Raw genomic sequence first — 26,411 nt, 5'->3', positions numbered from 1 at the left:
CTAGGGTCTGCTTAGACCCTGAGTTTCAAGTCATGGGTGTCGACTTCAGCAACATCATCTAATAATCGTGACCTCAAACCTATTTGTGTTAAGTTGGAAGGCATGTCTAGGGGAAAAGGTATTGTCAAGGAGGGAAATACAGGTAACTTATACCCTTAACAACATAATTTACTCTAACCTCTAACCTTTTTAGAAATACGTTATAAAGGCCAAGTAAGATAACAGTCTTAACAAATTCTACAGAATCCATACTGATAAGAAGTTGTTGAGAAATCTGTATTCAGATCAAGAGGCAAGAGTTAGAGACATGGAACAACAGACTGATTCCAAACTGGGAAAGGAGCATGTCAAGGTTGTATATTGTCACCCTGTTTATTTAACATATATGCAGAGTACATCATGTGAAATGCTGGGCTGGATGAAGCACAAGCTGGGATCAAGATTGCTGAGAGAAATATCAATAACCTCAGATACTCAGATGATACCACCTTGAAAGCGAAGAAAAACAAAGAGCCGCTTGATGAAAGTGAAAGTGGAGAATGAAAAGGTGGCTTAAAGCTCAACATTCAGAAAACTAAGATCATGGCATCTGGTCCCATCACTTCATGGCAAATAGATGGGGAAACAATGGAAGCAGTGACAGACTTTATTTTCTTGGGTTCCAAAATCACTGCAGATGGTAACTGCAGCCATGAAATTAAAAGATGCTTGCTCCTTCAAAGAAAAACTGTGACCAACCTAGACAGCATATTAAAAAGCAGAGATATTAGTTTGCCGAGAAAGGTCTGTCTAGTCAAAGCCATGGTTTTTCCAGTGGTCATGTATGGATATGACAGTTGCACTATAAAGAAAGCTGAGCACTGAAGAATCGATGCTTTTGAACTGGTGGTGGTGGAGAAGACTCTTGAGAGTCCCTCTGACTGCAAGGAGATCCAACCAGTCCATCCTAAAGGAGATCAGTCTTGGGTCTTCATTGGAAGGACTGATGTTAAAGCTGAAACTCCAATACTCTGGCCACTTGATGCGAAGAACTGATTCATTTGAAAAGACCCTAATGCTGAGAAAGATTGAAGGCAGGAGGAGAGGGGATGGCAGAGGACGAGACTGTTGGATGGCATCACTGACTCAATGGACATGGGTTTGGGTGAACTCTGGGAGTTGGTGATGGACAGGGAGGTCTGGCGTGCTGCGGTACACGGGGTCGCAAAGAGTCGGACACAACTGAGCGACTGAAATGAACTGAAGAAGTTGTTGGTATAGATATAATCTAAGCCTTCACTTAGGTGTATCATTTATAAGTTAACAAACACACAGAAACACGTACAGACAATTATTTTCCTGCAATCTATCTACTGCACAAAAGGACCAAGCAAGATGAGTGGACACATGATAACCAAAGCACATATGCCAAAGGACGGAGTCATGTTGATAAAAGTCGTTCATAGCTATCATCTGACCTGTGTGATATCTTTTCAAATTTTTTTACACATACACAGAGCATGCTCTGAGAGTAAAAGTAGATATTATATAAGTTAATGTAGAACCATATGATAAAAAGAACTTAGACCAGTTTCTAAAAACAGATTACCATCCTATGTTTTAAGGTAATTTACTATATTCCCAAATAACCTATCCTGAGTTTTATTGGTCAATTTTCAGTTAAGGCTTTAACGGCAGAAGGATATTTCACTAACTCAACAGTGTAGAGTTGTCCCTAGGTTTCTGCAGCACCCTTATTAAAATCTGCAGTGGCTCACCAAGTTCCTTAAATAAACAGTGCAGTATTCGCATATAACCTATGCATACCCTCCTGTATACTTTAAATTACGCATCACACCTGATACAATATAAACGGCATGGGAACCGTTGCTAGACACGCGGCAAATTTAAGTTTTACTTTGCTGGACCACTCTGGATTTTTTTTTTTTCCCCAATATTTTCAATCTGCAGTGGGTTGAATTCATAGATGTGGAACTTTGTGGAAATAGAGGGCTGACTCTGTCTTCCAATGGCAACTTCATTAAGGAGATTATAGTTTATTGTAATATTTTTAAGTATCTAAAAATATTAAATAGTGGAACGTCTGAGGCAGCCAAAATTAAAGCCAAATTTATGTATAACACAACCAACCCTCTTTTATTAAAAAAAGAAAACAAGAAAGCATAGCACTTAGTCTTTTAAAAATTAATTGTCTAGGGAACTCAGGGAAAGTTAAACTGACAGACATGATATATTTATACTTCTCTGGCATTTAATCCTGTTCTCCTTTGCACTATATTTTAATCCCATTCAATAATAAAGTTACTTAAGGAATATTTGAAAATTATTGAACACAATTTAAATTTTTAAAAAGAGCTTAAAGTGTCACTACTGTCTCAAAATTTAAAATGATAATGTGACTTAAAAAAAAAAAAAAAAAAAAAGAGGGATAGCTTAGTGGTTAAGAGGACAGGCTCTGAAGTTAGAAGGCCTGGGCTGATTCCAGATCTGGCCCATGTAAGCTGGCGAACTTTTTCAAGTCCTCTTCTGTATATGGGGGCTTCCCAGGGAGCTAGTGGTAAAGAACCACCCTGCGAATGCAGGAGACATAAAAGATATGGGTTTCATCCCTGGGTTTGAGCCACCAGAGAAGGTATAGCAACCCACTCCAATATTCTCACCTGGGAAATCTCATGGACAGAGAGCCCGGCAGGCCAGTCCATGGGGTCACAAAGAGCTGGACATGACTGAAGCAATTTAGCACACACCGTATATGGAGATAACATGACCACCTCACTCAAAGTGTTCTCCTAAGCATATTACACACATTAACTCATTTAATCTCCTGAATAACCCTATTGTTACCATGCTCATTTTCTAAATAAGCTAAATGATACCTGGGAGGTTTTGTAACTTCCCCAAATGGTGAAGGGTGGCAGATATACCAACCCAAAATATGCCACTTTGGCATAAAGATTATTCTGAGCTAAACTTGAAAAAACACCAGGTGCAAGAAGGGCACTCTGTCCTCTCCTTTTCTTCCTGAAAGCAGGAGATAAAAACAAAACAAACAAAAAAAAAACTTTCTGGAAGATTCTAGGAGGAAAAAAAATCACATAACCATAGTAACCCAAGGATTTTTCATGGAAAATGGTGGAGGGGTTGGAGCTTTACACCTGGGGGAAAAAATGGCACTAAACCGAGATAAGCATCAGTAGACACGGCAGCTGAAGGACCAGGAGGCCTCAGTCAACATGTGGGGGTCTGCTCTTGCTTGGATCATTTGAACAAGGGTGTGGGACCAGCCGCACCTGAAATTAAATTACAGTCCTGAGCCTGGGGCAGGATGATGCCTCACTGTGACTGCTCAACCACAGCACACGTGGTGCAGGAGCTAAATCCCACTCAGGCCAAGATGGCCCTGCAAAAACGCTCTCAACACACAGCGTGTCAGCTTACGGGAAACGGCACCGTTAGAGCTGAGAGGTATCAGACGGAGCAGCTGGTCTGTGAAACCATACTAGAGGAAGTAATAGCTGGAGATTCCCTCAAGAAGTAGCAACTCTTGGCATTTCTGTCTTCTGAGCCTCAGGTAAGGACCACTACTTAAACTACTCTTTCTTAGAAAGGTAGAGTCCACAACAGAAGCTTCACCAGTTGGGGGCAGAAACCCCTGCTGGGCTAAGACAGGCAGTGAAATATCTTCAAGCTACAAGCTTGAAGTGTATCTCCAGACACCGGAGGAGATTTTAGAAACAGCAGCCGCAGCAGCTTTTTCAGCTGTGGTTAAAACTTGTCTCTGTGATGTTGCAAGTGGCAGGCCACAGAAGAAGCCAAGACGGATCAAGAGTTCTTCAAGTACAGCTACAGAAGCTGTGTGCTCGCAGACACGTCAGTGCACTATTTCTCATCATGAGACAACAGGAAAACACAGCTCTCTGCATGTGCATTAAAGCTGTGTGCTAAGTCACTTCAGTTGCGTCACTCCATGGGACCCCATGGACTGCAGCCCACCCGGCTCCTCTGTCCATGGGGCTTCTCCAGGCAAGAATACTGGAGTGGGTTGCATGCCTTTCTCCAGGCTACAGAGGTATTCTAAAACAAGAAATACAGAGCAGAGTTTGGAGAACCAGGCATTGCTAGAGCAAATTCCTGAAAGAACTTTTTGTGAAACTCCAGAAGAGGCAGAAACATCACAGGAGACTAGAGGCACCCCTGAAGTTTTTTCCGTTAGTTGGGCTAATTCGGCAGGTCAGAGGGAAGCAACACTGGCAGCACTGGAAACAGAAGTGGGGGATGATCTGTCTTGGAAGCCAAAGCACAATTTCCTGACACTGTAAGAAGGGCCAGGGAAGCAGCCGGGTTGGTGGCACCCCACTTCATCCCTGTCAGGAGGCTCCCCAGAAAAACCAGCAACCCTAGTCAGACTATGCCCCACTACTTTGCCTCAGACGCAGCGGATCTGGTCAGAGAGAAAACAGCTCTCACCACTCTCACCTACGGCCCCTGTTCCAGGTCCCAGGAAGCAGATCCAGGAAACCCACAGGCCTACCAGAACATGACTGTGGAAAAGACAGCATATTTTATGGTAGCATTTAACTATAAGGAAAACTCTCCTCTGGTCTCCCAGAGATTAAGGCCAAGAAATGGAAGAGGGCCAGAGGGGTAAAACCCCCGTGTCCTTACTGCAAGAAACCAGGTTCTGAAGAGAAGTGCTGAAAAGGCAGAGATCCAGCCACCCATTCTGAATGTGTGGGGTCAGAGGTATGGTGTGAGCCTGGCTCTTAGAAGGCCTAATCTAAAAGTTCAACATAACCTGCAAACCCAAAAAGCCGTCTTCCACTTGTCAAGACACACAGAGCCTCTGCCAATGCCAAGGGACCTCGGAGTGACTAGGCCAAGATATAGAGAGAAAAGGTAGAGAACCAGAATCTACAAATGGAGACCCTGAGAAATACTGTCAAGAGCAAACATGCTATAAGTTCATGCAAATCCTCAGATAAGGAGCTGACTCTGGCAGAAGGAAATCCAGGTGGAAGAGGACGGGTGTCCCCAGGGGACACTGGGTTTTAGTTGCTCCTCAACGGCCTATGAGAAGACAGCTGCTGGGAAGAACCAGCGAAAGACTGCCAATCCCTTCTTTGGGACTGGAAAATGACACGACGGAAACGTCATGTTTCCGAACTCCCCTTGGGAAGAGCGTAATATCTGGTTGAAAGGAGTATTTTTTAAAGCCACTAAAATCTTAACAACTAGCAGGGATTAATTTTATAATAGAAAATAAACTAGTTTAAGATTCAGGAGACACTATTTAACATATTTAGATTTTAAAGTGTACTTCAAAACTCTTGATGGGAATGTAAACTGGTGTAGCCACCATGCAAAACAGAATGGAGGTTCCTTAAAACACTAAAAATGAGCTGCCATATGATCCAGCAATCCCACTCCTGGGTGTATAGCTGGAAAAAATGAAAACACTAACTCAAAAAAATACATGTACCCTAAGCTCACAGGAGCACCATCTAAAATAGCCAAGACAAGAGAAAACCCAAGTACTTATCAACACACGACTGGACTAAGAAAGTGCAATGTGCACGTGCACACACACACAGAAAAAAAGAATAAAAAGCCATAAAAAAGAATGAAATTCTGCTATTGTCAACAACATGGATGGACCCAGAGAGCATTATGTTTAGTGAAATAAATCAAAGAAAGACAAATACTGTACGACATCACTTACATGTGGAATCACAAAAATAATACAAGTGAAGCATATGCAAAATAGAGACAAACTCACAGATACAGAAAACAAACTAGTGGTGACCAAAAGGGAGAGGGAAGGGCAAGTTAGGGGTATGGGATTAAGAGATACAGGCTACTATATATAAAAAAAGATAAGCAACAAGGATGTACTATACAGCACAATTATAGCCATTACGTTATAACAGTTCTTATAATAATTTTTACTGGCACTTAATCTGTGAAAATATTCAATCACTATGTTGTACCCGTGAAAATTAATGTAATATTGTAAATCAACTCTACTTAAATAAAAAAATAAATGTACCTCATTCAGCAACTATGTACTAGATGCCTAATTTAATTTCAGAAGCTGATTTATAAGCAGCACTAAGCCCTGTTTCTTCAAACACAATCTGAATTTATCAAGAATTCTTCAAGACTTCTGGCTTTTCATAATTAAAAAGGTTGACTCACTTACAGGATAGAAAAAATGGGATGATTTTATAAATTGAACCCAAAGGACACATTCAAACTGATATACAAGAAAAGTCAGACTTGACAATAATATTTCAAGTGATTAATGATCCATATTTTTATACATTTCATATACATCAACTAATTCTGGAATTAGTAGAAAAATATTTTTAAATCAATCATACAACTTTTCAAGTAGTCTTTTAAAACAAAAATCATTAATCTAATAATGTGGCTTCAATCCCTGGATTGGGAAGATCCCCTGGAGAAGGGAATGGGAACCCACTCCAGTGTTCTTGCCTGAAGAATCCCATGGACAGAGGAGCCTGGTGGGCTACGGTCCACGGGGTCGCAAGGAGTCAGACACCACTGAGACACTAAACAACGACAACTAAGCCCGAAAAACGCTCACCTAAAAGGACAAAGCCATCTGCCTCTGTCTCGGGCACTGACGGCTTCTTAGATTCCAGAGGCTTCCTGAAGAAGTGAAACATTGCTGCTTCTGCTGCTACCTGAAACAGAAGCAAACATGGTATTATGTCAAATTCAGATGAAACTTTCACCCTTCTTACTAAAAAGCCAAATGTAAAGAGATCACAATAAGGACTTTTAGGAATTCTATCCCCAAACTTAAGAACACGAGCCCTCTCTAGGTAACAGAAGTATCAGAAAGCAAAACCAGAATATCAGGAGATGGACTTCCAGTTTGACACCCTGTGTGCCTTGAATCCTGCAACCGCTCTCGACTTCTGAACGTGTAGGAAATAATCCAAGAAATCACTACAAGTAAAACTAAAATCAACAGATAACACCAAATCTGAAAGGATCCCAGGAACCATTAACTGGACACTGGACTGAGGAAAGGAAAAAAAAAAAAAACCACCTCTCCAGATTTTTTATCATGCCGCATGAAACTGAAGCCACCTGAGAAAAGAAAAGAAGGCACTACACACACCCTCCAGAGCTGGTTATCTGATTCAGACACTCAGGGCTGTATTCATGGTAAAACTGCAGCCAGATTTAAAGCCCTATCAGGCAAATATCTATATTGGTGAGATTACTGTGCACTGCCCCCTCCACACACACACAGCCTCTCGCCTCTTTGTCCTTACATCTTTGTACATTCCAATCCCGAAGAAAGGCAATGCCAAAGAATGCTCAAACTACCGCACAACTGCACTCATCTCACACGCTAGTAAAGTAATGCTCAAAATTCTCCAAGCCAGGCTTCAGCAATACGTGAACCGTGAACTTCCAGATGTTCAAGCTGGTTTTAGAAAAGGCAGAGGAACCAGAGATCAAATTGCCAACATCCACTGGATCATCAAAAAAGCAAGAGAGTTCCAGAAAAACATCAATTTCTCCTTTATATGCCAAAGCCTTTGACTGTGTGGATCACAATAAACTGTGGAAAATTCTGAAAGAGACAGGCATACCAAACCACCTGACCTGTCTCTTGAGAAACCTGTACGCAGGTCAGGAAGCAACACTTAGAACTGGACACGGAACAACAGACTGGTTCCAAACAGGAAAAGGAGTACGTCAAGGCTGTATACTGTCACCCTGCTTATTGAACTTATATGCAGAGTACATCATGAGAAACGCTGGGCTGGAAGAAGCACAAGCTGGAATCAAGATTGCCGGGAGAAATGTCAATAACCTCAGATATGCAGATGACACCACCCTTATGGCAGAAAGTGAAGAAATAAGAGCCTCTTGATGAAAGTGAAAGAGGAGAGTGAAAAAGTTGACTTAAAGCTCAGCATTCAGAAAACTAAGATCATGGCATCCAGTCCCATCACTTCATGGCAAATAGATGGCGAAACAGTGGAAACAGTGGTTGACTTTATTTTTCTGGGCTCCAAAATCACTGCAGATGGTGACTGCAGCCATGAAATTAAAAGATGCTTATTACTTGGAAGGAAAGTTATGACCAACCTAGACAGCATATTAAAAAGCAGAGACATTACTTTGCCAACAAAGGTCCATCTAGTCAAGGCTATGGTTTTTCCAGTGGTCATGTATGGATGTGAGAGTTGGACTGTGAAGAAAGCTGAGAGCCGAAGAATTGATGCTTTTGAACTGTGGTGTTGGAGAAGATTCTTGAGGGTCCCTTGGACTGCAAGGAGATCCAACCAGTCCATTCTGAAGGAGATCAGTGCTGGGTGTTCTTTGGAAAGACTGATGTTGAAGCTGAAAGTCCAATACTTTGGCCACCTGATGTGAAGAGCTAACTCATTTGAAAAGACCCTGATGCTGGGAAAGACTGAAGGTAGAAGGGGACGACAGAGTTTGAGATGGCTGGATGGCATCACCGACTCGATGGACATGGGTTTGGATGGACTCCAGGAGTTGGTGATGGACAGGGAGGCCTGGTGTGCTGCAGTTCATGGGGTCGCAAAGAGTCGGACACGACTGAACAACTGAACTGAACTGAACTTTGTACATTCAGCTTTATATATTTGGGCAGGGCAACAACTCCTAGAAAACAACTGGGAAAGAAGCTAAAGGGAACTGGGGAGAACACGTACCATTCTGAGGACAGTCCCTATTAGCAAAGCGATACAAGAGACAGCAAAGCAGAATTCCTCGTGGCATCAAGTGCCCCACATTTCAGTTTCATATATTCTGCCCATATCAGAATATCCGAGGCCAAACTTGCCTGTTGTAACAGGCAAGTGTGGCTTGGAGTACAAAATGAAGCAGGGCAAAGGCTAACAGAGTTTTGCCAAGAGAATGAACTGGTCATAGCAAACACTCTCTTCCAATAACACAAGAGATGACTCTATACATGAACATCACCGATGGTCAATACTGAAATCAGATTGATTATATTCTTTGCAGCCAAAGATGGAGAGGCTGTATACAAACAGCAAAGACAAGACCAGGAGCTGACTACGGCTCAGATCATGAGCTCCTTATTGCCAAATTCAGACCTAAATTGAAAAAAGTAGGGAAAACCACTAGGTCATTTAAGTATGACCTAAATCAAATCTCATGATTATAGAGTGGAAGTGACAAATAGATTGAAGGGATTAGATCTGATAGAGTGCCTGAAGAACTACACGAGGTTCGTAACACTGCAGGAGACAATGAACAAAACCTCGCCCACAAAAGCAATGCAAAAAAGCAAAATGGCTGTCTGAGGAGGCCTTACAAATAGCTGTGAAAAGAAGAGAAGAAAAAAGCAAAGGAGAAAAGGAAAGATATACGCATTGAATGCAGAGTTCCAAAGAATCGCAAGGAGAGATAAGAAAGCCTTCCTAAGTGAACAATGCAAAGAAATAGAGGAAAACTATATAATGAAAACAATAGAGGAAAACAATGGGAAAGAACAGAGAGCTCTTCAAGAAAGAGATACCCAGGGAACATTTCATCCAAAGATGGGCACAAAAAAGGACAGAATGCACCTAACAGAAGAAGATATTAAGAAGTGGCAAGAATACACAGATGAACTATACAAAAAAAATCTTAATGACCTGGATAACCATGATGGTGTGCTCACTCACCTAGAGCCAGGCATCCAAGAGTGCAAAGTCTTGTGGGCCTTAGGACGCATCACTGTGAACAAAGCTAGTGGAGGTGATGGAATTCCAGTTGAACTATTTCAAATCCTCAAAGATGATGCTGTGAAAGTACTGCACTCAATATGCCAGCAAATTTGGAAAACTAGGCCACAGGACTGGAAAAGGTCAGTCTGCATTCCAATCTCAAAGAAGGGCAATGCCAAAGAATGTTCAAACTGCTGCACAAATGTACTCATTTCACATGCTAGCAAGACCATGCTCAAAATACTCCAAGCTAGTCTTCAACAGTACATGAACTGAGAACCTCCAGATGTACAAGCTGGATTTAGAAAAGGCAGAGGAACCAGTGATTAAATTGCCAATATCCTCTGGATTATAGAAAAAGCACGGGAAATCCAGAGAGACATCTACTTCTGCTTCATTGATTACGCTAAAGCCTTTGACTGTGTGGATCACAACAAGCTTTGGAAAATTCTTCAAGAGATGGGAATACCAGAACACCTTATCTGCCTCCTAAGAAACCTGTATGCAGGACAAGAAGCAATGTTAGAAGCCGACATGGAACAATGGACTGGTTCAAAATTGCGAAAAGATTACATCGAGGCTATATACTGTCACTCTGCTTATTAACTTATATGCAGGGTACATCATGAGAAATGCCAGGCTGGATGAAGCACAAGCTAGAATAAAGATTGCTGGGAGAAATATCAATCACTTCACATATACAGATGACATCACCCTTATGGCAGAAAGCAAAGAACTAAAGGGCCTTTCAATGAAGGTGAAAGAGGAAAGTGAAAAAGCTGGCTTAAAATTCAACATTCAAAAAATGAAGATCATGGTATCTGACCCCATCACTTCATCATAAATAGATGGGGAAACAGTGACAGACTTTATTTTCTCGGGCTCCAAAATCACTGCAGATGGTAACTGCAGCCATGAAATTAAAAGACACCTGCTCACTGGAAGAAAAGCTATGACCAACCTGGAAAATATATTAAAAAGCAGAGACATTACTTTGCTGACAAAGGTCTATCTTGTAAAAGCTATGGTTTTTCCAGTAGTCATGTATGGATATGAGACTTGGACTATAAAGAAGCCTGAGTGCTGAAGAATTGTTACTTTTGAACTATGGTGTTGGAGAAGACTCTTGAGAGCCCCTTGGACTGCAAGGAGATCCAACCAGTCCATCCTAAAGGAAATCAGTCCTGAATATTCATTAGAAGGACTATGCGGAAGCTGAAACTCCAATACTTAGACCACCTGATTCGAAGAACTGACTCACTGGAAAAGACCCCGATGCTGGGAAAGATTGAAGGCAGGAGGAGAAGGGGATGACAGAGGATGAGATGGTTGATTGATATCATAGACTCAAAGGACATGAGTTTGAGCAAACTCAGGGAGACAGTGAAGAACAGGGAAGCCTGGCATGCTGCAGTCCATGGGGTCACAAAGACTGACTGAACAACAAAACCAGAACATCAAGCAGGGAGGGTAAGTCAAGATTTTATCTGATCAAAAGCCTTCTAGAAACTGTGATTTGTTCGGGTACTTGTGTAGGTCAACCTGCCCTGAGTTGTAGATCAGAGTAGATGGTAAACGAGTCAGTTTGTTGGAAACATATCTGGCAGGTTTCACTTTCTAAAATTTAAAAAAAAAAAAAAAAGGAGAAGAAAAACACAAGCTGTGTGAAAAAGAAAATATTTCAGTTAAGGAAAAGGAAGAGCCTATGAAATCTGCAAAGACAGAGCTTACTGGATATAATGATGGAGCGATAAGAGAAGTCTGGAAAAAGTTTGGCATCCTCAAGACAAGGCCTTTAAATCTGGCAAAAAGAAAAAACAAGATTAAACGGAAAAAAAAAAAAAGATTAAATGGAAAAGCAACAGGAAAAGATGAAAAGACAAGGAATGAGATTAAAAAAAAAAAAAAAAAAAAACTAAATAAGAAAAAAAAGAAACTGATCCAAGAAAGAAATGATATCAGAAAAGAACTGGTTGGCTTACAGGCAGGAATGTAAGAAAATAAAGTTCATTCAAAGACTTAAAAGGTTGGAAGAAGCAACTAAGTTCTCAACCCGAACAGCTAAAACTAAAACAGAGAACGCCTCTGAAGGAAGAGCAGATAACTAAATCTCAGTCTTTTTTTTTTTTTTTTAAACTTTACATAGTTGTATTAGTTTTGCCAAATATCAAAATGAATCCATCACAGGTATACATGTGCTCCCCATCCTGAACCCTCCTCCCTCCTCCCTCCCCATACCATCCCTCTGGGTCGTCCCAGTGCACTAGCCCCAAGCATCCAGTATTGTGCATTGAACCTGGACTGGCATCTCGTTTCATACATGATATTTTACATGTTTCAATGCCATTCTCCCAAATCTTCCCACCCTCTCCCTCTCCCACAGAGTCCATAAGACTGTTCCATACATCAGCGTCACTTTTGCTGTCTCGTACACAGGGTTATTGTTATCATCTTTCTAAATTCCATATATATGCATTAGTATACTGTATTGGTGTTTTTCCTTCTGGCTTACTTCACTCTGTATAATAGGCTCCAGTTTCATCCACCTCATTAGAACTGATTCAAATGTATTCTTTTTAATGGCTGAGTAATACTCCATTGTGTATATGTACCACTGCTTTCTTATCCATTCATCTGCTGATGGACATCTAGGTTGTTTCCATGTCCTGGCTATTATAAACAGTGCTGCGATGAACATTGGGGTACACGTGTCTCTTTCCCTTCTGGTTTCCTCAGTGTGTATGCCCAGCAGTGGGATTGCTAGATCGTAAGGCAGTTCTATTTCCAGTTTTTTAAGGAATCTCCACACTGTTCTCCATAGTGGCTGTACTAGTTTGCATTCCCACCAACAGTGTAAGAGGGTTCCCTTTCCTCCACACCCTCTCCAACATTTATTATTTGTAGACTTTTGGATCGCAGCCATTCTGACTGGTGTGAAATGGTACCTCATAGTGGTCTTGATTTGCATTTCTCTGATAATGAGTGATGTTGAGCATCTTTTCATGTGTTTGTTAGCCATCTGTATGTCTTCTCAGTCTTGGTAAGGGACAAGTCAAGGATATAATCATCAACCTGATACTAAAGCCTCAGCTGGCATGAAAATGTGTGCGTGTGTGTTAGTTGCTTGGTTGTGTCTGACTCTAAGACCCCATGGACTGTAGCCCACCAGGCTCCTCTGTCCATGGGCTTCTCCAGGCAGGAATACTGGAGTGGGTTACCATGCCCTTCTCCAAGAGATCTTCCCAATGCATGGGTCGAACCCAAGTCTCCTGAATTGGCGGGCTGATTCTTTACCACTGAGCCACCAGGGAAGCCCTTCACTTAGGACACGAAGGGTGAAGGCATAGAGACGAAGCAGGATAGTGTCCAACTGGAGCCTTACAGAGAAAAGATACCACTGGATAAATAAAGGGGGGCACATTTAAGGGTGAAAGATGAGAAATGCAGCGGATCTAAGAGTTACAGTTACAGTTATATAACTATAGTTATAAGTGAAGTCGCTCAGTCATGTCTGACTCTTTGTGACCCCACAGACTGTAGTCTACCAGGCTCCTCTGTCCATGGGATGTTCCAGGCAATAGTACTGGAGTGGATTGCCATTTCCTTCTTCAGGGAATCTTCCCAACCCAGGGCTCGAACCCTGGTCTCCCGCATTGTAGACAGTTAGCCAAAATTGTAGATCTAGCTACAGATACTTGAAGCTCACTACAATCAAATAGATAAGTAACCAATAAAATTTTGGAGAGCTGTGCTGCCATAGTGACTACCAGTCTGGATTAAAGGACTATGACTACTGGATATTTACAACAACGCTGCAGACAGAAAGCTACCAGAGCAAAGTGCTAATCCACCAAGGAGGGTCTACTCTCCAGTGCTTACTTCACTGGTAGCCAAGGAAGTTACTGGAAAAGGAAGGAACTCCAAGAGGGTAGAGCCAATGGGGCTGGAGACTGCTGGGGAGGTGGGGTGGCCTCCCGGGAAGCCAAATCTAGGCATAATTAGTTAACATTCTCCAACCCAAGGCGGGGGCTCCCCCAAGATGCCTGCTCAGTGTGATGCCAGAACTGCCCTCCTCTGCGCCTGCCGTCAATCCCCCACCCCCTCCTTTCTGGGTGAGAGCAGTTTGGGCATTACCTCTCCCAGTTACAGGACGGGGCAGAAGGAGAGACCGCGGGTCTCTTTAGTTCACGAAGTTGCCACACCAAGAGCGCCACATCTGAACCTGATGAAGACATACTGACCTTAGAGCATGTTGCCATGAATGACTGGGACAAAAGGTTAAAGCACCTCCTCGGGAAGGGGTGAGTTGTTTTGCCTACAGTAGGGAGAGAGACCTGAGTACACAGTGACCACAGATGAGAACCGTGGAACCATCAGGCTCTCGACCTTCTATCAGGAGACATATCAGGACTGCAGTTTTCTACCCCTTTGGAGGTCAATGTGGCAATGTCCCTTGTTCAGTTCACTGCCACATGCTGTTAGAGTTCTAGAACAAGGAGCTTTGTGGACACAGAGAGAGGTGCTTCAAAAAGTGTTTTCTGATTTTAGCAAACAGAATTCAGCAACACATCAAAAAGCACATACACCATGATCAAATTGGGTTTATTCCAGGGGTGCAAGGATTCTTCAAAATATGCAAATCAATCACTGTGACACACCATATTAACAAATCGAAAGATAAAAACCATATGATCATCTCAAGAGATGCAGAAAAAGCCTTTGACAAAATTCAGCCCCCATTAATGATTAAAACTCTTCCAAAAATGGGCATAGAAGGAACCTACCTCAACATAGCAAAGGCCACATATGATAAGCCTACAGCAAACATTTTTCTTGATGGTGAAAAACTGAAAGCATTCCCTCTAAGATCAGGAACAAGACAAGGGTGCCCACTTTCACCACTATTATTCAACATAGTTCTGGAAATCCAAGCTATAACAATCAGAAAAGAAAAAGAAAGAAAAGTAACCCAGATCAAAAAAGAAGAAGTAAATAAAGCTCTCACTGTTTGCAGATGACATGATACTGTACGTAGAAAACCCTAAAGATAGTATCAGAAAATCACTAGAGCTAATCACTGAATTTAGCAAAGTTTCAGGATACATATCAATACACAGAAATCAGTTGCATTTCTATATACTAACAATGAAAAACCAGAAAGACAAATTAAGGAATCAATCCCATTCACCATTCGAACAAAAAGAATTAAATATCTAGGAATAAACTTACCTAAAGAGACAAAAGAACTGTACACAGAAAAATGTAAGACACTAATGAAAGAAATCAAAGATGATATAAGTAGATGGAGAGATAGTCCATGTTCCTGGCTAGGAAGAATCAATATCGTGAAAATGACTATACTACCAAATGCCATCCACAGATTCAATGTAATCCCTATCAAATTACCAATGGCATTTTTCACAGAACTAGAACAAAAAGTTTCACAATTCATATAGAAACACAAAAGATCCCCAACAGCCAAAGCAGTCTTGAGAAAGAAGAATGGAACTGAAGGAATCAACCTTCCTGACTTCAGATTATACTACAAAACTACAGTCATCAAGACAGTATGGTACTGGCACAAAAACTGAAATATAGACCAATGGAATGAGATAGAAAGCCCAGAAATAAAGCCATGTACCTATGGGCACCTTATTTTTGACAAAGGAGGCAAGAATATACAATGGGGCAAAGATAGCCTCTTCAATAAATGGTGCTGGGAAAACTGGACAGCTACATGTAAAAGAAGGAAAGTAGAACACTTCCTAACACCATACACAAAGATAAACTCAACATGGATTAAAGACCTAAATGTAAGACCAGAAACTATACAATTTTTAGAGGAACAGAACACTTGAGACAGAACATTCGAAGACATAAATCAAAGCAAGATCCTCTATGACCCACCTCCTAGAGAAATGGAAATAAGAACAAAAGTAAACAAGTAGGACCTGATTAAACTTAAAAGCTTTTGCACAGCAAAGGAAACTATAAGCAAGGTGAAAAGACAACCCTCAGAATGGGAGAAAATAATAGCAAATGGAACAACTGACAAAGGATTAATTTCCAAAATATACAAGCAACTCATACAACTCAATGCCAAAAAAACAAACAGCCCAATCAAATAGTGGGGAAAAGATCTAGACATTTATCCAAAGAAGACATACAGATGGCTAACAAACACATGAAAAGATGTTCAACATTGCTCATTATTAGAGAAATGCAAATCAAAACCACAATGGGATATCACCTCACACCAGTCAAGATGGCCATCATCAAAAAGTCTACAAACAATAAATGCTGGAGAGGGTGTGGAGAAAAGGGAACCCTCTTGCACTGTTGGTGGGAGTGTAAATTGATACAGCCACTATGGAAGATGGTATGAAGACTCCTTCAAAAACTGAGAATAAAACCACCATCAGTTCAGTTCAGTTCAGCCGCTCAGTCGTGTTCGACTCTTTGAGACCCCATGAATTGCAGCACGCCAGGCCTCCCTGTCCATCACCAACTCCCAGAGTTCACTCAAACTCACATCCATCGAATCAGTGTTGCTATCCAGCCATCTCATCCTCTGTCCTCCCGTTCTCCTCCTCCCCCCAATCCCTCCCAGCATCAGAGTCTTTTGCAATGAGTCAACTCTTCACATGAAATATGACCCAGCAATCCCACTCCTAGGCATATACCCTGAGGAAATCAAAATTGAAAAAGATACATGTATCCCATTGTTCTTTGCAACATTGTTTACAATAGCTAGAACAAGGAAGCAACATAGATGTCCATCAATAGATGAGTGGATAAAGAAGTTGTGGTACACAGTGGAATATTACTCAGCCATAAAAGGGATGCATTTGAGTCAGTTCTAATGAGGTGGATAAACCTAGAGCCTATTACACAGAGTGACGTAAGTCAGAAAGAGAAAGATAAATATTATATTCTAATGCATATATACAGAATCTAGAAAAATGGTACTAAAAAATATACTTACAGGGCAGCAATGAAGTCCGAAATGCAATACTTGGATGCAATCTCAAAAACAACAGAATGATCTCTGTTTGTTTCCAAGGCAAACCATTCAATATCATGGTAATCCAAGTCTATGCCCCAACCAATAATGCTGAAGAAGTTGAAGTTGAACAGTTCTACGAAGACCTACAAGACCTCTTAGAACTAACATGCAAAAATGATGTGCTTTTCATTATAGGGGACTGGAATACAAAAGTAGGAAGTCAAGAAACACCTGGAATAACAGGCAAATTTGGCCTTGGAGTACAGAATGAAGCAGGGCAAAGGCTAATAGAGTTTTGCCAAGAGAACACACTGGTCATAGCAAACACCCTCTTCCAACAACGCAAGAGAAGACTCTACACATGGACATCACTAGATGGTCAATACTGAAATCAGATTGATTATATTCTTTGCAGCCAAAGATGGAGAAACTCTATACAGACAGCAAAAATAAGACCAGGAGCTGACTGTGGCTCAGATCATGAACTCCTTATTGCCAAATTCAGACTGAAATTGAAGAAAGTCTAGACCATTCAGGTATGACCTAAATCAAATCCCTTATAATTATACAGTTGAAGTGAGAAATAGATTTAAGGGACTAGATCTGATAGAGTGCCTGATGAACTATGGACAGAGGTTGTGATATCGTATAGGAGATAGGAATCAAGACCATTTCCAAGAAAAAGAAATGCAAAAAAGCAAAATGGCTGTCTGAGGAGGCCTGACAAATAGCTGTGAAAAGAAGAGAAGAAAAAAGCAAAGGAGAAAAGGAAAGATATACCCATTGAATGCAGAGTTCCAAAGAATAGCAAGGAGAGATAAGAAAGCCTTCCTCAGCGATCAATGCAAATAGAAGAAAACAATAGAACAAGAAAGACTAGAGATCTCTTAAAGAAAATTAGAGACACCAAGGGAACATTTCATGCAAAGACCAGCTCGATAAAGGACAGAAATGGTATGCACCTAACAGAAGCAGAAGATATTAAGAAGAGGTGGAAGGAATACACAGAAGAACTATACAAAAAAGATCTTCATGACCCAGATAATCACGATGGTATGATCACTCACCTAGAGCCAGACATCCTGGAATATGAAGTCAAGTGGGCCTTAGGAAGTATCACTACGAACAAAGCTAGTAGAGGTGATGGAATTCCAGTTGAGCTATTTCAAATCCTCAAAGATGATGCTGTGAAAGTGCTGCACTCAATATGCCAGCAAATATGGAAAACTCAGCAGTGGCCACAGGACTGGAAAAGGTCAGTTTTCATTCCAATCCCAAAGAAAGGCAACGCCAAAGAATGCTCAAACTACCACACAATTGCACTCATCTCACACGCTAGTAAAGTCATGCTCAAAATTCTCCAAGCCAGGCTTCAGCAATATGTGAACCGTGAACTTCCTGATGGTCAAGCTGGTTTTAGAAAAGGCAGAGGAACCAGAGATCAAATTGCCAACATCTGCTGGATCATGGAAAAAGCAAGAGAGTTCCAGAAAATCATCTATTTCTGCTTTATAGACTACACCAAAGTCTTTGACGGTGTAGATCACAATAAATTGTAGAAAATTCTGAAAGAGATGGGCATACCAGGCCACCTGACCTGCCTCTCCAGAAACCTATATGCAGGTCAGGAAGTAACAGTTAGAACTGGACATGGAACAACAGACTGGTTCCAAATAGGAAAAGGAGTACATCAAGGCTGTATATTGTCACCCTGTTTATTTAACTTATATGCAGAGTACATCATGAGAAACGCTGGGCTGGAGGAAGCACAAGCTGGAATCAAGATTGTCAGGAGAAATATCAATAACCTCAGATATACAGATGACACCACCCTTATGGCAGAAAGTGAAGAACTAAGAGCCTTTTGATGAAAGTGAAAGAGGAGAGTGAAAAAGTTGGCTTAAAGCTCAACATTCAGAAAACGAAGATCATGGCATCTGGTCCCATCACTTCATGGCAAACAGATGGGGAAACGGTGGAAACAGTGGCTGACTTTATTTTGGGGGGTTCCAAAATCACTGTAGATGGTGATTGCAGCCATGAAATTAAAAGACACTTACTCCTTGGAAGGAAAGTTATGACCAACCTAGACAGCATGTTGAAAAGCAGAGACGTCACTTTGCCAACAAAGGTCTGTCTAGTCAAGGCTATGGTTTTTCCAGTAGTCATGTATGGATGTGAGAGTTGGACTGTGAAGAAAGCTGAGAGCCGAAGAATTGATGCTTTTGAACTGTAGCGTTGGAGAAGACTTCTGAGAGTCCCTTGAACTGCAAGGAGATCCAACGAGTCCATCCTAAAGGAGATCAGTCCTGAGTGTTCACTGGAAGGACGGATGTTGAAGCTGAAACTCCAATACTTTGGCCACCTGATGTGAAGAACTGACTCATTTGAAAAGACCCTGATGCTGGGAAAGATTGAATGCGGGAGGAGAAGGGGACGACAGAGGATGAGATGGTTAGACGGCATCACCAACTTAATGGACATGAGTCTGAGTGAACTCCGGGATTTGGTGATGGACAGGGAGGCCTGGTGTGCTGCAATTCATGGGGTTGCAAGGAGTCAGACATGACTGAGCAACTGAACTGAACTGAATGAAGAAAAAGACATAGATAAAAGACTTATGGACATGGGGAGAGGGGAGGAGAAGGTGAGATGTATGGAAAGAGTAACATGGAAACTTACATTACCATATGTGAAAATAGACAGCCAACCGGAATTTGCTGTATGGCTCAGCAAACTCAAACAGGGGCTCTGTATCAACCTAGCGGGATGAGATGGGGAGGAAGATGTGAGGGAGTTTCAAAAGGGAGGGGTTATATGTATACCTATGGCTGGTTCATGTTGAGGTTTGACAGAAAACAGCAAAATTCTGTAAAGCAATTATCCTTTAATAGAAAAATAAATTAATTTTTTAAAAAAAGAAGGTAGGGAACAAAATAAGTAAACTTTAGAGCTAGACAAAAAAAGGAAAGTGGTTTCTGTTCTAACAAACAAAGGAAAAGCCTTTAAGAGAAGGACTCAAACTTCAATACATTTTCATGTCTGGCCATAAGACAGAGATGGAACAAACATAAAAATCAGAAAAGCACTTCTCATGAGTCATACTCAAGCCCCCAAAGTTTAGAAACATTGTTATAAATCTCAGAGCAAACTCAGCAGTAGTGTAAGAATCTTTTTAAATTCAAGTATTTTGTACAGAACTTATAATTCAAATAATTAAGTGAAGCAGTTAAGCTCTCCATAACCTATAAAAAAAGTTAAAACAATACACAGGCTTAAACAGGCTGCCGCAGGCTGTCAACAGTACGACTTCTGTGGCAATGGATACTATTACAGTTTGCCACTCTAGAACACTAGAAAATCCCAAACATTTCAGAGGAGAGAGAACATAGCTTCCAAGAAGTCAACAACTATCCAAGTATGGAAGAAACAGCTCAGGAATAGGAAAAGGGTAGTAGAGACAGCACAAAAGGGCTCAGCAGGGCAGCAAAGACAGTCTGCTGCCAACAGCCACTGGAAATTGCTCTAAAACTGCTACAAAAGTACCCATCACCCTCACCCCTGCTATTCTGCCTACCTGACCACTGTCTTAACTCCTTTAAGATGTTTTTCCATGGGAACATGGTGCCAATTTCACAATCCAACTCTTGGGATTCCCTTGTACCATCAACGCTGCTGACATTAGTGATTCATTCATTCCACTAGGCACCTAATTCAGTCTAACTATATAGCTTTACAGTAATCACTCTGTGCATGAAAAGGCTATGTCCTGAGACACTAAAATCTACAACAAATTACCTTTATCCCATGGTATTTTTTGTGTCATTAAAAATACAAAGTGGTATAAAAATTTATCCTAGCAGAGCTGGCAGTACCATTCTGCCATCTTCCCTCCACGAGCTAGTCTCACAGCAGGAAAGTTACATAGCTAGGTCACCACTCCAGCAGCCAGATTTTCTGACCCCACCTAAGACCAGAAACTGGGCAAGGGGAAGGGAGTAACTAAAACCCCGGTAACATCTGCCAGGCTTCTACAGTGTGTCAAGCACAGTACCAAAATGCCTTAAAGACTATCTCCTATAATCTTACCATCATCCCACCATGTACAAATAATTATGCACATCATGTAAATGGAAGAATTGAAGTTGGTTACATATGGATGCAAGTGTATATGGCTAGTACACAGCAGAGCTAGAATTTTAAACCAAGTCTCTTGGGCACCACAACTGAACGTTTTTCATCAACAAAGCACCGAAGACAAGGAGCCCTTAACAAAGCATTCGTGTTGGACTTCAATCGAGTATTTCCTAGTATTAGTCAAAATACGTTTGATCAGTTTCATGATTATCTTTCTAAATCCCTACTTTTCCAAAGCATGCTCAGCTCTGTGTTCTGAAGACACCTGCTAATTCCACAACATCCATGTTTGAGACTTTCACTTAAGAAATAGTCATAAAATATAAAGTAAGTGCCTAGGCCAGATACTAACCGGGCACTAAAAATGCAGCTGCTGCTGCTGCTGCTAAGTCGCTTCAGTCGTGTCCGACTCTGCGAGACCCCATAGACGGCAGCCCACCAGGCTCCCCCACCCCCGGGATTCTGTAGGCAAGAACACTGGAGTGGGTTGCCATTTCCTTCTCCAATGCATGAAAGTGAAAAGTGAAAGTGAAGTCGCTCAGTCGTGTTCAACCCTTAGCAACCCCATGGACCACAGCCTACCAGGCTCCTCCATCCATGGGGTTTTCCAGGCAAGAGTACTGAAGTGGGGTGCCACTGCCTTCCCCAAAAAATGCAGCACTCAACTTATATGTAAGGGGACAAACAGCAACCTGAACCTACCCGATTTTGAAGGCAATCCTGAGCAAAACTAAGAGGGATTTAGGAGCTCCACCCCTAAAGTGCAGAAGGCCTATAGCAGCCCTGGTGCCCCCGGCCAAGCAGATGGGAAGCCCCAAGCATGCATGCTTCTGACATACATGGCTTTGACAGTGGCCTTCTTCTGCTTGTTCCAGCATGTTCCAGCCTCATTTCCTTAGATATGATTTCAGCATTGTAGAAATTGTAAACAGTAAGCAAATTTTACACTTACAGATGGGAGAAATATCAAAATTTATTCTTAAAAAGCCATTATCCCCGGCAGCAACAGTACGGGTTGGCTGAGCTGGGACCCAGCCCAGAAGGCCTCCTAATCCCCAGACGCTGGGGTCCTGGGGCTGCCTCCACACAGAAGGGGATGAAGTGTTCACTGCCCAAGACACAGGTTGGGAGAAAATCCTTGCAAATCACAGATCTGAAATAGGACGCGCATTTAGAACATACAAAAAATTCTTAAAATTCAATCATGAGAAAAAAATTCAATAAAAACTGAGCAAAAGCTGCAAAGAGGCATTTTCCCAAAGATGATATGTGATGGCAAAGAACCACATTAAATGATACTCAACACCATTAGTCAACAGGCAAATGCAAATTAAAATCTCAATGGGTTAACACCATATATCCATGTAAAAGGCATGCCATGCCAACTGTTGACAAAAACATGGAGCAACTGGAACTCTTGGATGCTGTGGTACAACCACTCTGGATAACGGTGTGGCCATTTCTTAAGACAAAGTAAAAATACACCTACCATATGACCCAGACTGTCTCCTTTAAGTATTTACCTAAGAAAAACAACAGCGTATGTCCGTATTTATACGCAAACTTTATACAGCTTTTTAGGTAACAGCTCCAAACTGGAAACAACCCACATGTTCAACAATAAATGAAAGAATAAACAAATTGTAGCATACCCATCGGAGAAGGCAATGGCACCCCACTCCAGTACTCTTGCCTGGAAAATCCCATGGACGGAGGAGCCTGGTAAGCTGCTATCTATGGAGTCGCAGAGCCAGACATGACTGAAGCGACTTAGCAGCAGCAGTAGCAGGAGCATACCCATAATACTATTGAGCGATAAAAAGGCATGAAGGGCTAAGATACGCTACAACATGCATGAATCTTGGGAGGGGAAAAAAAAAAAAAACAGGCTGAGTGAAAGAAGCCAGACCACAAAAAACTTGTAGAAAATGCAAACTACATAAAGTGACAGAAAGCAGATGAGGGCCTGCCTAGGGAATGGGAGGTACAGGGAGGGAGAGTGGGAGGGAGGAACTACCACGATCACGAGGAAACTTTTGAGGGGGACAGATATATTCATTACCTCAACTGGAGCGACGGTCTCAGGAGACATAAACATGCCAAAACTGATCAAACTGTACACTTTCAACGTGTGCACTTCATCCTGTATTGATAATACCCCAATAAAGCGCTGTTTAAATTCATTATTAGCATGATACTCTAGGTGCATATAAATGCAGTGTGCTGTGCAGAGTCTCTCAGTCCTGCCCAGTCTTTGAGACCCCATGGACTGTAGCCCGCCAGGCACCTCTGTCCATGGGAGTCTCCAGGCAAGAATACTGGAGTGGGTTGCCATGCCCTCCTCCAGGATCTTCCCAACCCAGGGATCAAACCCAGGTCTCCCGCATTGCAGGCAAATTCTTTGCCATCTGAGCCACCAAGGAAGCCCATAAACGCTGTAGTTAACAGTTATTCGTTGTCTCAAATCTCTTACATCACTTTGTGCTGTTACAGTTGCAGCCTTCATATGCAAAGCAAGATGCTCCTTTCTCTATGCACTCACATAAAACTGAGAAATGAAAGGACAGCATCTTCACTTCTAATGATACACAGACTGCATATAGAAGGCTACTCTGATCGCTAAGCAGGGCAGATTTTACTGCTCTGAAGGGAAAGTGGATAGCACAAGTAATGTATTTATTTTTCCTATTATTCTAAGATTTACTTTTTAAATAATATTACCCAGGACAAAAGGACTAAAGGTAACCTGATTTTCACAATCTGATCATCTTGTTTCAACAGACTTCTTGATAATGTAAATACATTAAGATAATGTAAATATACTAAGATGTATATGTAGGACTGACATAAATCAATCCAGGAAATTTTATACTGCTGAAAAACTAAAATCCTGAACCATGTTTAATCTTCCTCTTCTGTATGACGAGTTCTGAACTGCATGGTTACACAAAAGTAATAAAATCTAAATAACAAGTTTCCTAATTTATTCCAAGAGAGACCAAAAAAGACAAAAGTCCATGCTTTGGACAGTTTAATCATAAAAGAGTATATTGCCCCCAAAAGTGTTAAACAGTCCAAAACATTCCAGAAGGCTCAATGAGAAAAGCCCTGTTACATGTGACCAACAGGTAGCCTTGAGTTTAACTTCATTTGATGGGCACGGATGTAAACCAGGAAGAAAAGGGAGGGCTCTCCTGTTAGAAGCTCAGCAGGTACAAAGAGCACAGCGTGCTGAAGGGCAGCAGAGGACCTCAGCTCACTGGAAGCACAGAGGTAAACAGAAGACTCCAGAAGCAAAGCAGAGGGGCTTCCCTGGTGGTCAGGTGGTTGAGAATTCAACTTCAACACTGTTCAGGGAGCTAAGACCCCACATGCCACATAGCCAAAATACCAAAACATGAAACAGAAGGGATGCATAGCATTGTGAAATAGGATTTAGTCACTCAACTCTACAAATACTGATGGAAAGGAATCAATAAAAGATGATGGAAGCTTCAAGCCTGAGGGAGCAAAGAAAGTGACATTAAGAATAAGAAAAAGAAAGTAGGAAAAGGACGGTTAAGAAAAAAATGATGAACTCCATTTCAGACAAGTTTAGATATAGGGAAGCAAGGACTGGTCCACACGGAAATATGTAAAATGCAGCTGGAAAATAGGACCCAGTGCTCCAATGAACAGAGAAGGCATTGGCACCCCACTCCAGTACTCCTGCCTGGAAAATCCCATGGACGGAGGAGCCTGGTGGGCTGCGGTCCATGGGGTCTCGAAGAGTCAGACACGACTGAGCAACTTCACTTCCACTTTTCACCTTCATGCATTGGAGAAGGAAATGGCAACCCAATCCAGTGTTCTTGCTTGGAGAACCCCAGGGACGGGGGAGTCTGGTGGGCTGCCATCTCTGGGGTCGCACAGAGTCAGACAGGACTGAAGCGACTTAGCAGCAGCAGCAGCAGCTCTAAGTTGGAATTAGGGAGCTGTTGGCATGTAAGTGGTAGCTGAAATCACAAACATCAGTGGAATTTCAAATGGAAAACAAAAGTTCAGGGATTGAGATCATGATTTCTAAGATCTCAAACTATACTATAAAATGCACCCCTTTAATTATCAGCAAATGGATGTGGATACTACCATTTCTTCATCATTTTCCAACACATAATACTAGCTGCCATACCAGGACTAAGATATTAACTTGACTTTATTGTTACACATTTCAAAACTGCAGAAACAACTGGCCTCTTCAGTACAATCCAGGGGGGGGAATTCAAATGCCAGGCAGATAACCAAGGGTGAAACCAGCCCGGTCTGAGACAGGAGGGAAGGAAAGTGCAAGCCTGGTCTAAAGATAGCACCTCCAGGGAGTGGGGAGATGCCCGGGGAGCCACAAGGAGGAGCCCGTCACCAAAACAAGGCTTGAAGGATTATTCAGGGAAGAGCTCTGGAAGGCTTTGAGCTGGGAAAGCCTGGAAGCAGATCTGCATCTGCAGTTACAGCCAAGGCAAAAAATAAAATAACCACCACCAAAAAAATTAGGAACAGGCTGAAATTACATTATGCCATCTCCCCAGTGACTCCTTGTGCTCACCACACGAGATGATCCCAATGCATCTAACCTCTGGGGAATATAAACTGAAGGTGTATGGTTGCATGGATGTGAGAGTTGGACTATTAAGAAAGCTGAGCAATAGATGGGGAAACAGTGGAAACAAAGGCTGACTTTATTTTCCTGGGCTCCAAAATCACTGCAAATGGTGACTGCAGCCATGAAATTAAAAGACACTTACTCCTTGGAAGGAAAGTTATGACCAACCTAGACAGCATATTGAAAAGCAGAGACATTACTTTGTCAATACTTTGTCAACAAAGGTCTGTCTAGCCAAGGCTATGGTTTTTCCAGTGTTCATGTATGGATGTGAGAGCTGGACTATGAAGAAAGCTGAGCACCGAAGAATGGATGCTTTTGAACTGTGGTGCTGGAGAAGACTCTTGAGAGTCCCTTGGACTGCAAGGAGATCCAATGAGTCCATCCTAAAGGAGATCAGTCCTGGGTGTTCATTGGAAGGACTGATGCTGAAGCTGAAACTCCAATACTTTGGCCACCTGATGCGAAGAGCTGACTCATTTGAAAAGTCCCTGATGCTGGGAGGGATTGGGGGCAGGAGGAAAAGGGGACGACAGAGGATGAGATGGTTGGATGGCATCACCGACTCGACGGACATGGGTTTGGGTAAACTCCGGGAGTTGGTGATGGACAGAGAGTCCTGGCATCCTGCGATTCATGGGGTCGCAAAGAGTCAGACATGACTGAGCGACTGAACTGAACTGAAGGCTGCCTCTGTCTGAAGGTCCCTCCCTTTGTGACCATGGGCCTTGGACTCAGAACTGCTGCTCTGTCACTCAGGCCTCTTGGAGAGACAACCTTTTAGCTGAAGTATCTGTTTTCTACTATTTCATCCTTTCTAGTACTTTTTCTAATTTGGTTTTTCAAATTGAAACTAGCAGACTTTTATTATAAAATTATTTTC

At 41.9% G+C, this 26,411-nt stretch overlaps 1 protein-coding gene across 2 annotated transcripts in view; it reads right to left on the bottom strand.

Moving 5' to 3' along the window:
- Positions 1-26,411, bottom strand: part of UMAD1 (UBAP1-MVB12-associated (UMA) domain containing 1) — a 254,032-nt gene that overhangs the window by 208,369 nt on the left and 19,252 nt on the right. For both annotated transcript variants that reach the window (XM_019959741.2, XM_019959742.2), the window contains one exon: positions 6,608-6,707. In XM_019959741.2, the coding sequence (XP_019815300.1) occupies positions 6,608-6,689 (82 nt within the window). In that variant the 5' untranslated portion in view covers positions 6,690-6,707. Of the gene's footprint in view, positions 1-6,607; positions 6,708-26,411 lie in introns of those variants that run through there.

Source organism: Bos indicus, chromosome 4 (genome assembly GCF_029378745.1).
Source record: "Bos indicus isolate NIAB-ARS_2022 breed Sahiwal x Tharparkar chromosome 4, NIAB-ARS_B.indTharparkar_mat_pri_1.0, whole genome shotgun sequence".
NCBI classification, from domain to species: domain Eukaryota; kingdom Metazoa; phylum Chordata; class Mammalia; order Artiodactyla; family Bovidae; genus Bos; species Bos indicus.
This window is presented reverse-complemented; position numbering and strand designations above follow the sequence as displayed.